General features: G+C 35.5%; 1 protein-coding gene across 1 annotated transcript in view; it reads left to right on the top strand.

The window, feature by feature from the left end:
- Nucleotides 1–12778, top strand: part of Dcaf13 (DDB1 and CUL4 associated factor 13) — a 29775-nt gene extending 16997 nt beyond the window's left edge. The window contains exons 6-11 of the mRNA XM_042672974.1: nt 1296–1373; nt 3594–3676; nt 6371–6535; nt 9815–9950; nt 11036–11199; nt 12606–12778. Of these exons, the coding sequence (XP_042528908.1) occupies nt 1296–1373; nt 3594–3676; nt 6371–6535; nt 9815–9950; nt 11036–11199; nt 12606–12693 (714 nt within the window). The 3' untranslated portion in view covers nt 12694–12778. The remainder of the gene's footprint in view (nt 1–1295; nt 1374–3593; nt 3677–6370; nt 6536–9814; nt 9951–11035; nt 11200–12605) is intronic.
- The last annotated feature ends 3954 nt before the right edge of the window (nt 12779–16732 follow it).

Below are 16732 nucleotides of genomic sequence, written 5' to 3'. Positions count from 1 at the left end.
GACATTTTTTGAAGTGTTGCCTAAATTAGAGATGGTTATATTATTATAAAAAATAATGAGCAGACAGATAATAATACTTTTTTGAGACAGAATCTGTTGCATCTCTGTTTTGGTGACCACTCATGTCAAAAGAACTGACCTAATTAATTATTAGTCATGACTTAGTGACCATGTTTTCCATACTTCTCTGTATAATAGCTCTTTTGTCCATCTGTGAGCATATTGTTTTTAAAACCTTGTGAGCTGAATTAGTGGTAAAAGTGAATGGTGTGCATGTCTCAGCCTATATTAAACTTAATGGAAAGGGCAGGTGGCTATAAATCAATAGAATATATTGTCTTTTCTAATCAATAATATTCCATGAAAATATCAAAACTTAAAATCTTGATAAAGTCACAAGATTATGCTTAGTGCTGCCACCATTTACAATTTAAAAGTTGACTTTTCAACTAAGCTATCTAGGTAGAATCTTTTCCTTTGCTCAAATCAAAGTCTTTGTTTTTAGAAATGGAACTTGATCATAACCCGAGGTGATACAAGGATAAGCTGAGAAAGGCAGAGAGAGATTACTAGGGGAGGACTCGGAGTCAGCAATTGAAGTAGGAAGCTTTTAGAAAGGGCTGAGGAGAGTTCATGGTTAGATTTATGATGTTTTATTTGAACTGAGTAGACAGGGTAGGAGTTAGTAAATAATGTTTCTTGTTCTTGCTATACTTTAAAGAGGAAGTAACAGTAAAGTGGCATTACCTTATGCTGGCATAAACTTACCTTATTTTGCAGTAAAATGGGCACATTCCCACATTGCATTGTCTATCGGCACAACTCTGAGAATGATTAGCCCTAAATATCAAAAGGCATAGAATTATTCATGTTTTGATTTAGTAATATCACTTATGTTATGGCCGTAGTTACAAGAGTTTAATATAGGAAAGTATTGTTTCAACTGTTATATAATAATGAAAAATAGTAAACAAATCTTAAGATGGAGAATAATATGTAAAATATGTTCTATTATAAATTAGAATAAATGTTACCTGTACTCTCTGATCTTAATATCTAATGTTCATACATGTAACAATACATGTAACATGTAACATGTTCATACATGTAACAATAAAAATAGTAAACTCAGTTTGCTCAGATTATGGATGATTTATTATCTCTTCATGAAACTCTTATAATTTGGTGTTTTAACATAAATATTCAGGATAATTAAATCATTTATATACCAAATAAACTCGATATGCATCAGTTCAATTCCTGCTTTTAACTGGCAGTTACTATATTCTTTTTAGACATTTCTCTTGGGAAGTTGTGCTTCTGACAGGAATATAGTACTATATGATATGAGGCAAGCTACTCCTCTGAAAAAGGTAAGTTTCAGTTTTGCTTTATACAATATTAAAGTAGTCATCTATAAATTGAATAACTGAAAATATGGAGCAAGTGATTTTCAGTATTCTGAAATTTTATTAATTTTTTTTGGAGATGTTCTTTTACCCAGAATTATGTAGTGGCATTTCTTAGCTCTGCATTGCATGTTGGAGACCCTTATATTTGTGTCTTCCATAATACCAGCAAATTTTGATATCTAATTAGTACTTGTTGAATTGAAAGTTATTAACTGAAAAGTACTCCATTCCATTACTTAATGGTGTAATAATATTTTAAGTACTATCACTAATCTATGACATGGTACAGTATTTTGTTCTAGAAAGTTAGAACTGGTTTAGTTACATACTGGTATTTACTAATGACACTTTGTTTAGACAAGTCCTTTCATTGAAGATGATAATCTTGTTGATTCTAAGATGATCATCCCAAGACTAAGATATCAAGGCTAATATAACCTTAAGACGACTTTCAAGAGCTAGAGAAATACTGTCTGTAGGTAAACAGAACAATACGATTTTAAGTATATGAAGTTCAGAGTAGTGCTAGTAGAATTATGAGAGCACAAGAAGTGCTAGGTATCATTCACGTGCATGAGCCCATTGTGATAGTCCATATGTAAAAGAAATGCAGCTGAGCTTGTATCTCAGTGGTAGAGCTCTTGTCTAGTATATATAATACACTAGGTTTGATCTCTAGCATCAGGAAAGAGTGGAGAGGTGAGTTGATGAGGGAGAAAGGAAAGAATGAATACTTTCCGTAATGTTTTTTTTTCCTAAACCATTTTTATAACGTAGTAAACTCAGGGTATTAAACTTAAAGGACATTTATTGAAATTTGAAATAACTACAATATTTCAAAGTATTTCCTTAATAATTTTACTTATTTATTTGATAAGAACTTTAAACATAAACTTTAAACGTTAAACATAAAGGTAGTAATTTCATCTATGTTCTCTTGCAAAATGGTGACATTAAATAATATCTTATAGCATGTTGGTAAGACTAATGCATGCTACCTATAGCCAGGTGCTAGTGGCTCACACCTATAATCCTAGCTATTTAGAAAGCTGAGATTAAGTCTGAGAGACTCTAGTCCCCAGTTAACCAGCAAAAAGTCATGGTAAAGCGCCATCCATTAGCAAAAAAGCTGAATGAAGCTGAGGCCCTGAGTTCAAGCCCTAGTACTTTTACACACACACACACACACACACAAGTATGATGTGTTTTAGCCCAATGCCAACATGAAATTCTAGTTTACTAGGTGGTAAGCTCTCCCCTCCCTTCTTAATTTTTAATGGTATTCCATTACTTTGTTTTCCATTTATTTAGTTACAGTATTTATTAAACTCAGCGCCTTACTTCTTGCTAGGTAAGAACTCTCACTTATGCCGCTAGTCTGTGTCACGTGAGTTTTAGAGTAAAGAAAATAACTGTTACCTGGATTTTAGAATCTTCTACCCTAAAGTAGCCCACTCAGTTGTTCTTTTCAGTAAGTACGGAAACATTTAATTGGAGTTTGTCACATGAAGGTTTATAGACACAACTACTTTGTTTTATTTTTTTGTTCTGCTTAGTTTGTTCTGTCTTTAGACTGCTAATGTTTCTTCCCTCTTTTCTTTCCTAAATATAGTAGTTCTCAGTCAGGGGTTATACTCCCCCTAAAGAACAGTATAGTTTTGGAAGTGTGAAACGAGCAGTTGGTAGGGAGGTGTGTGAGAGCTAAACATCCTACAGTAGACAGTTACACACAACAAAGATGACTCATCTCAAAATTGCAAATAGTAGTGTATGGAGAAACATTGTAAATTGCTGCTCTTCATAGGCTAGCTCAAATCATGCTTGTCTTTTGAAACATTTTTCTGTACTCTGACCCTAAATTCACCATTATTTTTTCACAAGTTTAATACTAGCATCTATTACTGTGTCTTAGGTTTTCTTATGTATATCTTATTTTCTTGTTTAAACTGTGTTGTTTAAAATCCAGGCACTAGGTATATTTACTATGTTTCTCTTTTTCATATTTACTCTTGCCTGAGTTCTTGAAATAGTTATTGATTGATTTCTTTTCCCACTGCTCTCAGTTGATTGCTGTGCACATGAAAGGTGTATTAAATAATAGCTTAAATCAGTGAGAAAAGGAATGAGTTTTAGAGATAATTAACTTTATCATAACAGGATAGCTTATGCTTCCTTTCTCAGGTTATCTTAGATATGAGAACGAATACAATCTGTTGGAATCCTATGGAAGCTTTCATTTTTACTGCAGCAAATGAAGATTACAAGTAAGTATCTGTCTTTTAAAACTTGTATTTCTATCAGAAACAGCTCAATTAAATAAGTTATACTAGTACAGTATAGTTTTTACTAGATAAGTATACTTTCTCTTACAAGTTACAAAACTCTTGTCATTTGTTCTGCTAAAAGTAGTTTCTCAGGTTGGAAAAGATTCTGGAAATTTTCTCAGATTTCAACAGACAAGTAACAGTGGACCAGATTCTTTCTGCTGCCTATTAGAGATTTTTGTTTTATTGCAATATATTTATATACTAGTTATGACCGTTAAGAGTATAAAGCCTGAGTCAAATAGTTGTGAAAGACCATATGGCCCATTTGGCCAACATGTTTATTATCTGACCCCTCAGAAGTTGTGTGATAACTCATAAAAGCTGCATAAATAATGATGGTAACAATATATGTTTTAATGAAAACAGTGTTATCTGCTTACGGATATTTATAATTCTTTGGGTAATTGATATTTTCTTAGTCATGCTATGAGCTGTCAGGATTATATCAATGAGCAAATGGAAATAAGTTTAAAATTTTTAGCTTAATAAATGGAAATATATTATTCTGTGTGTAAACTTGACTTAGCAGCCTTCTACTCTTGACCTAGATGTGATTATGGTTCTTTATGGAATGGCTTAATGCTTGTTGAAGCACTGAACATTTTTTATCTTATTTCATCTTTATATTGTAAGATTGGTAGACTATTATGTTATCTAATTTTTTAGGATAATTGAAACAGAGACCTTTAGGTCTTCTATACTTAAATTTTCTGTTCTCCTGTATAATTCTGAAAACATAAACATAAAATTATGTATAATTTTAGCTCCTAAATATGATTTATTACATGATGTTTTAGAGGTACAAACTGAAATGATCACATTACTTTCTACATTAAAAAGAAACATAGTTGGACTCTCCTTAGCAACAGCTAACCACATTAATTGAAACCCTTTTTTGCCTTTTTCTATGTTTTGAAGTCAAATGCCATTGTTCCAATGAAAGATAAATAAAATACAGGAGTTAATACTGTACTTTGTTATCAGATGCTTTATCAATCATCTTTTTCAGATTTGTAATTTCTCATTTCTTGCTTTAGGAAGAATTATATGTGGTACCTAATATGGCATCTAAAATACAAAGTATATGTCTATTTTAAGAACTGTTAGATTGTCCCATAGTTGTCCTTACCTTAAAAATGATCTTACCTGTGTACTATAGCCTATTCCTATAATCCCAGCTACTTTTGAGGCAGTGATAAAAGTGATCTCAGTTCCAGGCTGGATGGGCAAAATGTCAGTGAAATCCTATCTCAACCAATAGCTGGGCATGGTAGCAGACATCTATCATCCTATCTTCTCAGAATTTATAAATAGGAGGATCATCATCCAGGCTCTCCCAGGCATAAACTTAAGATCCATTCAAAACCTCATGAAAGTAAAAAGGGATGGAGGTGAGTTTCAGCTGATAGACTGCCTGCCTACCAAGTGCTAGGTCCTTAGTTCAAGCCCCAATAACTAGCATGCACATGTGCACACATATAATCTTGTTGTGGCATATCTTTTCTGTATTTATAAATATTTTCTTTTATTTCCTTTTAAGTATTCCGATCTTTCTGAAGTAGAAACCTAAGGTCAAGTTTATACCAATCAGTAATTACTTGAGAAGGTTTGGGGAGTCATTCAGACTAACTCCGTTACTGTTTTATGATCTATAAAAAAGGAAGTTTGGGTTAGGGGTAGTTCAGAGGCATTTGTAATGCCAGCGCTTGGCATTACAGGAAGATTTCAAGTATGAGGTTATGTGGTCCCATGTAGCAAGTTCAGAGACAGCTTGGTCACAAAATGCTCTATTTCTCTAAGCCATTCTCTATGTTGACCTATTTGTGTACTATTCTTTTAGGTGTTGATGAAGAATTTTTAAGTCCCCAAACTTAACAAGTCAGATTCTTAATTTTGGCATACTTTTTGAAAAGCAATGTTCACTTTGATATATAACAGCTAAGAATATAAATTTAGGCAACTTTGTTAGAAGTCATTTGGCACCTTGCCAGTTTTTTAAATGTGTATTTCTCCTTATAGGAATCTGTCCTGACTTGATTGAATCATATCACATCCAATTAAAACTTGAATGCTAAATATCAAGATTTCATTTAAGCATAATTTATAATAAGAAAATACTACTTATCAAAAATAGGGAAAGTAATTATTTTAACTCATTCAAATTTGTAGGCATTAAAATCTTTCCAAAAAGTATTTAATGATATGGGTAAATGGTCATAATGTGCTTGGGGATTATCACCACAAAGTTTTATGCAGTATCATCTCAATTTTATTCAAAAAATATGTTTAAATACCATAGTGAAAAGATTTTTAAATTTCTGTTGTTAATTTTCTCTCTGAAAAGTGGGGGTAAAGGTAATTTTGTACTATGTGTACTTGTTTCCCACATTTTCAACGGTGAAACTTAACATAAAGAGGGAAGTGTATTTGTATGTTTGTAGGCATAATATTAAGAGAAATAAAAATTGTTACTATTATTTTCTTGTTCTTTACTTGCTATGTACAGAATTGACTTGTGTATTTAGATGTGCATTGTTTAGCTGGTGGGCCTTATTTTTACTATTGTCTTTTAGTACTATTTAAGACTTCTTTCTAGAAATTTGGATGAAACATTGAACAATTCTTTTACAGCTTATATACTTTTGATATGCGTGCACTGAACACTCCAGTTATGGTCCACTTAGATCACGTATCTGCAGTGCTTGATGTGGACTACTCTCCCACTGGGAAAGAGTTTGTTTCTGCGAGTTTTGATAAATCTATTCGAATCTTCCCTGTCGACAAAAGTCGAAGCAGGTATGTGACTACCAGTAAGCCACTTGTTTGTTTGACCTGATCATCATTTATCTTTTCTGAAAGGGTGCCTGCGTATATGTATACATCCAAGAGTCATGACTAGAGTATCTGTTTATATCATATTATCTATGGGCAGAGAATTAGCTATCAAGAAGTTTCTTTTGTTAAACAAACTATTACCTTTATATTATTAGTAGATTTATAGAAATTTTAATTTGATAATGAAGAATTTTAATAAGTAAGTTTTGTCTTAACTCGATTTATGAGCAATTAATACATACTGCTTGATACTGGTTTTCACCCATTCAAATTGTACCAATGCAAAATTGAAAGAAAATAAATTGTTAAGACCCTTGTCCTCCTCTCCACTTTATAAAGGCAAACAATTTGATCACTCAGATGTCCCTTAGTGACATTTGTGTGTTGAGTTCCAGAAGCACATTGAGAATAATTCTAGGTCTTTAAGATTTGAGTTGACAGGCTCATACCTGTAATCCTAGCTATTCAGGAGGCTAAGATCTGAGGACCACAGTTCCAAGCCATCCCAGGCAAGAAAGTCTGTGAGACTCTTGATCTCCAATAAACTACTTAGAGAAAGCCGGAAGTAGCATAGTGGCTCAAGTGGTAGACTGCTAGCCTTGAGCACAAAGAAGCTAAGGGACAGGCCCTTAGTTCAAGCTCTAGGATTGGCAGGGAAAAAAAAAAATTTGGGTTTTGTGTAGCTTGGCTTTCTGCTACCTATTAGGTATTACTAAATATAATACATTATGTGTACATCTATATTATATTTTTATATTGAAGTAGTTTATAGAAACTGGTATTTTAAGAGTATTCTTGAACTTCATTTTTTGCTTTACTGTCTGATTTCATTATTTTTTATGCAGTACTGGAGATTGAACCCAAGGTCTAACACATGAAAGGAAATTACTGATGAGCTGTACTCCTCAGTCTTTGTACTAATTTACTGTAAGACCTAACTCCTGTGTCACATTACAGCCCCTGTATAGTGTACGATGCTTTAGAAAGCCCTTTCATACACATTTTCATGATTCCTTACAAGTGGCCTACATATACTTCCTATGATTCAAGAAAGAATCCAGCAGTTGAGTTCAGGCTGAATTATTCCAAATCCAACATGGACCACTAAATGCAAGTTCAGCTAGAAAATTTCTTGATGGTATTTGGAGAATTTTGTAGTTCCCCTGTTTTGTTTAGTTATTGATAGTATTCCCTTCATCTGCTTGAAAACTAATTGCAGATCATTTCCAAGGTCTGCTCCCATTTCCTCTCATTGCAGTCATCCAGAAATTTGTGATTAGGCAATGCTATGACTGTCTACATCTTGAAAATGCTTTTTCTTGAAAGATCTTAAAATGGTCAAAGTATATTTTAAAAATAAATTTTGAGGGACTGGGAAGGTGGCTGAGTGGTAGAGCACTTGCCTTGCATGCATGAGGTCCTAGGTTCGATTCCTTAGCAGCACGTAAGCAGAAAAAAATGTAAGTGGCACTGTAGCTCAAGTGGTAGAGTGCTAGCCTTGAGCTGAAGAGCTGAGGGACAGCGCCTGGGCCCAGAGTTCCTGCTCCACAACTGACCCCCAAAAAAGTAAATAAATAAATTTTGAGTAAAAAATTTAAAAATAACCTGCCATCAGGTTTGGAATTTGTTTCTACTATAATTTCAATATTTCCTGAGCAAAAAATAAATCAATAGTCTTCAAATAGAAAAACTAGTTTATTTTGATCTATGCATAAAGAATTTTATATTTAAAAATATTCATCCCCTGGTACTATAATCTGTAGTTAGCTTTATAAATCTATCATATGTAAGAACTCTGCATAGTTTATCACTAAGGAGGATGCTAACATGGTTAAATGATAAACCGCTGGATTTGACTAGATATTATTAATGGTTATTGAAGCCTGGCCGAATTTTCATTTATTTAAAAACTCATTATATTGCTTTAGGAACCTGAGTAGGAAGAGTTTTAAGAAAGTAAGAGATAATAGGAACTGAATATTAGGAAAGTAGAACATTAACATGAAGAAAAAAGCACTGTCTCATCCAGCTTTCATCTTAATATGCCTTTCCTTTCAAAACCATTTTCCCCATAAGTTTCTTATGTTAGTATTTGAAACAGAAGCTATACAGATTAGGGATAATCTAGTAGATGTGAATTATACCTGATTTGGCTATCCTCTATGATTTTTCTTTAATTGTACATAATTTCTTGAACCTTTCCTTCAACATAGCCTGCATTTTCCCACAAGTTTCGCTTTATTTTGTCTGACGTTACCTTTACTTGCCTTTTAAAGTTCTTCTTAACACTTCCCAATATAGTATCTTCTGTGAATTCACTTAGCATGTTTCACAGCCCTTTTAAATAGGTATGATATTTGACATCTCCAGTTATTAAATGATTCTTACCTCAACTTAACACTTTTGTAGCCTTCCCTTTTCACACATGTAAATCAACTCTCACGTCAATTAAACTTTCCAAATAATTTGCCCAAAGGGGAGAGGAAAGTCAGTCGTCAGATTCAGCATATCAGATGTGATCTTTGATTCATTGCCTTCATCTTCTTTAATTTCCTTCCTTCCTTCCTTCCTTCCTTCCTTCCTTCCTTCCTTCCTTCCTTCCTTCCTTCCTCCCTCCCTCCCTCCCTCCCTCCCTCTCTTCATCCAATCCTTCCTTCCTTCCTTCCAAGATTGGGACTCAAACTTGATATCTGTCGCTTTCATTGGCTACCACTCTACCACCTCAGCCTCCAGTAATGAGTTATCTCTCCTCTCCCCTCCCTTCCCCTCCCCTCCCCTCCCCTCCCCTCCCCTCCCCTCCCTTTCTTCTCTTCTCTTCTCTCTTTTTATTTCCCCTCTTTTCCAGTAAAAAAAAACAAAAACAAAATAAATGTGATTGGTGACCTGAACTGAATTGGGGTTGATAAGGGCTTCTTAAGAGCAAGTCATTTTACAGTGTTACTCCAGCTTGAAAATTGTATGCTATTTGTGTTTTATACCATCAATTATTTGTGAATTTTTTTGTACATCTGATTTGTTTCTTTTATTGGGCAGGAATTTTCTTTTAATTCTCTGGCACTTAGCATGGAACCTTATTAGTTGGGTTAAAAAGAAAAAAAAAACAATACATTGGAATAAATTTGAATGTTCTTTTTATAGTCCTCCAGGACTCAAAACTGGTATCCTAATATTTGATAGGAAGGAGTTGCAGAAAACCTATACCATAATTCCCAAGTGTTGAGCTTCATTCCTCTTCTATAGGGAAATCTATCACACAAAGCGAATGCAACATGTTATCTGTGTAAAGTGGACTTCTGACAGCAAGTATATCATGTGTGGATCTGATGAGATGAACATTCGTTTGTGGAAAGCTAATGCTTCTGAAAAATTGGGTGTGGTAAGAAATCTCATTTTCTGTAATTACTATAAAGCTAATTTCTGACTTTGTTGGATATTATAATATTTATTTGAATTGCCTTGATACTTTGATCACATTGACAGCAGCATGACAAAAGTCAGCAACAAAGCAACAAGGCTCTATTGCCTAACATGGCTCTATTGATTATTTTTTCATGTCATGGACACCTCACAGTGCCTTTGTTAATTCAGGTGTTTGTTAATATTTGAGTCTTCTTGGTTCTGTGTGTTTTCCTTTGGTAAAGAAAGAAAATGTAGGGTCTTGAAGCTTAGAATGTAGGAGAACATTTCTCATCTGCTAAAGGAATGATAATTAAGTAGATCAAAGGCTGAAAGTCCCTGAGACGTCTTACCAACAAGAAACTGAAACACTTAAATAAAAAGGGAAGACAGGAAGAATCAGACTTTCAAAAAGATTTAGTGAAATACAGCAAATAATACTGGCTAGCTACCACTGGGCTGTGAGATTAGGGTTGATTTTTATTTTCTTTTTCTAAAATGTTCCATGTTTTCAAACAGAATCATACAGTTTATATCAGAAACAACTATTAAGTTTAAGAAAGAAAAGGTTAAGTGTAAGCTGTTTTTTAATTAGCCTCAGTAGGAAAATCAAGGCTAATAAACAGTTATTAAGGACAGTTGTTTTAAGTTAATGAGTGTTAAATATTACATTATATCTAGTTTTTAATACATTGTTAAATGTTCTCATTTGTATCAACCTTAGCATTTTTTAAACAAAATGTATCAAGTAATTTTCTGTTTATATAGTTATTTTACAAAGAAATAGATGTATGCCTCAGGAAGTTCTACCTCAGTGGTGCACATAGCCCTACTCTTTGAACATGGCTTTGTTCCATTTGGTGGCATCTATCTATACTGTGCATGTGCTACCTAAAAGGAAATTCATTACTTAATTTGTAAAGGGCATGAATATACCAGAAATTTGGTTGCATATCTTAGAAGTAATTTTTTCCTTAGGGAGAAGATTACTTCATAGTTTTGTTGTACTGTAGCAAAAGAAAGAATATATTATTCATTATGACTCAAAAATGTTTTTCCCCCCAGCTTACAAAGAGAGAAAAAGCAGCCAATGATTATAACCAGAAGCTGAAGGAGAAATTTCAGTATCATCCTCATGTAAAACGTATTGCTCGTCATAGACATCTTCCAAAATCTATCTATAGCCAGATCCAGGAGCAACGTATTATGAAGGAAGCTCGTCGACGAAAGTATGTATTGACATATTTAACTATCTCAGTATCTTCTTCTGACTTTCCCCTCTCATCTCACCATAATTAAAATACCTTTCAAGAGAGTAGTTTATATGCGGTTATACCTTAGAGGTATTTTTTAAAGACCTCTGTGCTTTTCTTTTTCTCAATAATGGGGAAGGCAATAATCATCTAAGAATATGAGAAAAGAGAAATGAACACAAATCAGAAATTCATATTTAAACTATTATGAATAGGTGTTTAAGAACGACTTCCAGTATAGCTATAATATGAGATACTATGCATTTCCCAAGTGAAAGCATTCAAAGAAACCAGATGTGATTGTGCCTGCCTGTTACCCCAGCACATGGGAAGCTGGAGCAGGAGGATTATGAGTTCAAAGCCAGCTTGTGCTCCATAATGAGACCCTATCTAAAGAAACAAAGTCTTAAGAGCCCCCCCACATAGATGAAATGAGCAATACATAATATATATAACATGTACATATTTTCTAATATGCTTTATCATAATATTTAAGATCTCAAAATTTTTTTTGTGTGCATGTGCCAGTTCTAGGGCTTCAACTAGGTGCTGTCTTTGAGCTTTTGTGCTCTACCACTTGAGCCACAGCTCTACTTCCACCTTTTTGGGTGTTTAATTGGAGGCTAAAAGTCTCACAGTCCTTTCTGCCCAGGTTGGCTTTAAGCCAGGAACCTCAGATCTTAGTAGAACCTCAGATCTGAGTAGCTAGGATTACAGATGTAAGCCACTGGCTTTGTCTTTTTTTTTTTTTTAAGATCAAGTCTCAAAGGTTAGTCTTAAACTCCCTTTTTGGCCTTTCAAATAGCTAGAACTGAAAACGCACCCCACTGAGCCCAGCTAGCAAGTTTGACTATTGTTGGCTGTCTTTGGGTTGGAATTGAATCATTTTTATATATTATAGTAACTTGTGTTTTTTTTTTTTTGTTTTTTTGTTTTTTGTTTTTGTCGGTTGTGGGGCTTGAACTCTGGGCCTGAGTGCTGTCCCTCAGCTCTTCAGCTCAAGGCGAGCGCTCTACCACTCGAGCTACAGCGCCACTTCCGGTTTTCTGGTGGTTTATTGGAGATAGGAGTCTCACGGTCTTTCCTGCCCGGGCTGGCTTTGAACCGCGATCCTCAGATCTCAGCCTCCTGAGTAGCTAGGATTACAGGCGTGAGCCACCAGCGCCCGGCTCGTGTTTTGTTTTTGACACAGTAAAGGACAATCAAATTACATAGCTGAAATTGAATTTTAGTTAGCAGCTACCTATTTGCACTGAGAAATTATTCTCCAGTGGTTGCTTTTCTAGTGAAAGAAAATACTTTATAACATTCTTTCAGAAAATTTTCTTAGATTAAGATGATTTGACATTACTTACTAATTTGTGCCTTTTGTTTATTTCTAGGGAAGTGAATCGTCGTAAACACAGCAAACCTGGATCTGTGCCAATTGTGTCAGAGAAAGAAAAGCATGTAGTTGCAGTTGTGAAATAGTAGTTGGTAGTCCTACCAATCCTGATATGGAATATTGACTTGAGAGCTCTATAAATAAAAGTATTGACTTTAGTTTAATAGTAAACATTTCCATTCTATGTACTTTTTCTTGTTTTATACTGATCTTCACTTCTACTGCTTGCCATGTTTTGACCAGTACAAAACCTAATTGCATCTCAATTCAATGAATTGTTACGGATTTTCAATGTGTGCCTCCTTAAAAATGAGACAACAAATAACATGCTATGCTGTTTGTCTTGTTGGGGCATTTGGCATTGCTGCCATGAGGAGAAGTGCCACCTGCTGAGTCAGCGGCCCTACCTCCTGCTACAACCTGCCGTTTCCATAGTGATGTCTCAGTGTCTTAAACACAGCAAAACCTGACTGCTAAAAACAGAGCAATTTTCTGTAATTCAAGCCTAAATGAGAAATGGAAGCATGATTTTGAGTATTTTGGAATGTAACTTTATGGGTTCATAATCTTTTAGAATAAAATACAGAGGTAAGTGTCAACAAGTGAGATTTTTCAGAATGGAACCCTGAGAAAGGAAAAATGGAAGCAATGTGGCAAGAGACATTACTTGAAGGAGATACTGAAGCATAAGTAAATGGCAAAGATGATAGTAGCCTCTTTGGAAGAAAAGTTGTATCAAATGCCTTTCATTAGTCTGCGGTCACTGCTATGACCTTCCCTTTGATAGAAACAGAAAGCAGATTGCTCTCCAACGTATTTTGCAATCCCCATGCGTCATTTTGTTTTCAGAAAAGAAGGAAGAGAAAAGAGCCAAACTTGATTGTTTCTAGCTACCTGGAAAGTGAAGATTAGATTAGGAGGATTGCAATTCAAGGCCAGCTTGGACCAAAAGCTAGTAACCTCCCCATGCCACCATTGGGTGGGAGTAGTGATACTCACTGGCTACCCCAGCTATGCAGGAAGGGTAAATAGGATTATAGTCAAGGCCTGCCTGGGCAAATGTGAGATTCTAGCTAAAAAAATTACTAAAGGATAGAGAGATAGGGACACACTTCAAGGAGTGGAGCACATGCGTGTGCAAAAGCAGATCCCCAAGTTTAATCCTCAGTGAAACCTCTCCAAGAAAAAGAAAGATAGGAAATGACTGTGTCCTAAGCAAGAAAGGAAGACTGTTTCGTCAAGGCATGTTATCTTTAGAGAGCAGTCACAGTCAGCTTGGGTATTTGAATAGTGAATCCAAAATTCATTGCTACCTAGTGAACATTAGGAAGTACTGTTACTATTTGATGACGGATTGGAGAGCATGATGGATCACTGCCAGTTTTTTGGTATTGTGACACTTCTAACAGCATACATTTTAAATTATGTGCAAGGGAATAACAGTAGTACTACTCAGCAATAACAGCTGTTTATGGAACACCAACAGCACTATAAATTAATTTACCTTTAATTCTCATAAGAACTTCCTTAAGGAAGGCCTTGTTATAGTGTGTAGTTTCTGTACTCATTCTATAAAAGTGAAAGGAGCTCAGACCAAAGGAGATACAAGAAAACAAGTGTACAGCATTATGTCTATAGCAGCACACAGCAAAGCCTTACTTCTGGGAAAGGAAGAAGCCCTTCAGAAGTGAAGAGTGTATCAAATGCCAGTTGCCTCTGAGGTAAGGAAGATCCAGAGTTCTGTGCCATCCTGAACATGAGACATTGTCTCAATTAAAAAAAAAAAAGGATTGATTGCCTTCTGCTCTCACTAAAAATATCTCTATTGTAACTAAATACAGAGATTAAACAGCTGGAAACTAATAGCTTACACTGCTAATCCTAGCTACTTGGGAGGCTGAGATCTGAGGATCACAGGTTGAAGCATTAAAGGCAGACAAATCCTTGCGATTTGTCTCCAGTTAACTAACAAAGAGCCACAACTGGAGTTGTACCTCAAGTTATAGAGCACTAGTCATGAGTGAGCCAGCCAAGCAAGAATTTGAAGCCCTGAGTTTTAAGTCCCAATAACAAAAAAATGAAAAAAGCAACAGCTCTTTGTAGATTGGGGATCATTTGTTGCAAAGAACAATACTTCAGGCAATTCATACACCAGTACTCTACAATAGAGCATGGAAGTAGTCTCCTATGTATTTGCCCCGTATCTTCCAAAACAGCTGTCCTAGTTCCAATGTCTCAGTTGGCTTTTGTGTTTCTTACCTTCCTAGTTCAGTTCCCAGGGGAGTTACTCCTTAACAGGGATCGTCTGTTTGGGGTGGTTTCTTTACAGTGGCATCACCTCAGAGGTCAGAGGCCCTGGTTAGCAGCCTTCAGATGTCTGCTCTTCACCATGGTCAATCAGTATAGGCTAGAGGTGGGGGACAGGGAGGCCCCTAAAATGCTTAGTACATTTCAGTTAATCAAAGGGAAAAAGGCCTCTAGAAGTAGTTTACTTCAGTTAATCGCAAAAATAAATAGTAATATCAGGGGCTGGGAAGGTGGCTCAGTGGTAGAGTGCTTGCCTTGTATGCATGAGGCCCAATGAGGTTCAATTCCTCAGCACCACATAAGCAGAAAAAGCCAGAAGTGGTGGTGTGGCTCAAGTGGTAGGGTGCTAGTCTTGAACTGAAGAGCTGAGGTACAGCGCCCAGGCCCAGAGTTCAGGCCCCATGACCAGGAAAAAATAAATAATATCACTTTAGTATTTTGATATGGGAAAGGAGGTAAAGATGCCAGGAAGGAGTTGGGACAGGTCATTGCTTAGTTGTGAAGGGGTCAGGGGAAGAGAAGACAAAATGTCAATCACAACCCTATTTGATTGCCTGTTTTCCTAGCTCAAAATAATGTCTTCTATCGTCCACCACTAAATACATGTAACTGGTGTCTACCAGGTTCACTTGGTCATGGTGGCCAACCATGGCCTGCTCACTAGCATAATGGGCTGTTTGATACTGAACCACCTCACAGATAACCTTCCCTGTGCCCCAACTACTCTCTGAATACTGGTGGAGATTGCTAAACCACAGCACTGCTGACAGCTCAGGCATTGCCAGCTACCGCAGCCCCTATTTTATAGTGAGAATTGAAGTCACAGAACACAAATCTTGCAGACTATACTTAGCTGAAAGGGAACTTTTATCTTCATCTTAGCAGGGATGAAATAAATGATGCATAGGAGTATTGTACAGCTAACCTTACTTGCGTGTTTCACCAAGATTTTTTAAGCTTTAACACTTTAAAGTTCCTCATTAAGAAACCCATTCTCCAAGTATTCCTTAACAAAACATGTTGGATGTAATATATGAAAAAGTTTTCTTAAACAGAAATGGAAAGGTCTGTATGCCCAAATTTTAAGTTTAGTAAGATGGTAATAGATGTTCCTCAAAATTATTGTTTATAACAATTTTAACAATTATTCATCTGGATTTACCTGTAATATCAAAGCCCATATAACCCTAGATATAAAAGTTTCAAGCTCATCTATAAATAACTAGAACATATCTTTGAGTCTAGTTTCAATTCTGTGAGGAAATGGGTCAGGAAATTAATTTGTAAAAAACCAATTTTGCTAATTAGATTTCTTTCCAGGTGAAATGTGAAACTTTGAAAAGCATTTGCTCTGATTTATAATGAATGAAGTTTCAATTGTAATAAAAAATTTCATATTCATCCATCTGGGACTTTCAAATCACTGTCATTTTATGTGGAAGAAAAAGTCAAATACTTTCTAGAGGAAAAATTTTCACTTCCTCCCTCCCTCCCTCCCTCCCTCCCTTCTTTCCTTCCTTCCTTCCTTCCTTCTTTCCTTTCATTTTCCTTTCTCTTTCTTCTTTCTGCTAGCACTGTGACTTGAAATCAGGGCCTGGACACTGCCCCTGAGTTTTTGTAGTGCTCTACTACGTGAGCCATAGCTCCACTAGTTCTGGGGTTTTGGTGATCAATTAGAAATAAAAATCTCATGGACTTTCTTGCCAGGCTGGCTTTGAACCACAATCTTCAGATCCTAGCTTCCTGAGTAACTAGGATTACAGTACCTGGCCCTTAGTGACAATCCTTGATGAGCACATTTCCTTCAAGATTTTCTTG

This window comes from Dipodomys spectabilis, unplaced genomic scaffold (genome assembly GCF_019054845.1).
Source record: "Dipodomys spectabilis isolate Male_0828 unplaced genomic scaffold, ASM1905484v1 ptg000783l, whole genome shotgun sequence".
Classification (NCBI taxonomy): Eukaryota; Metazoa; Chordata; class Mammalia; order Rodentia; family Heteromyidae; genus Dipodomys; species Dipodomys spectabilis.
This window is presented reverse-complemented; position numbering and strand designations above follow the sequence as displayed.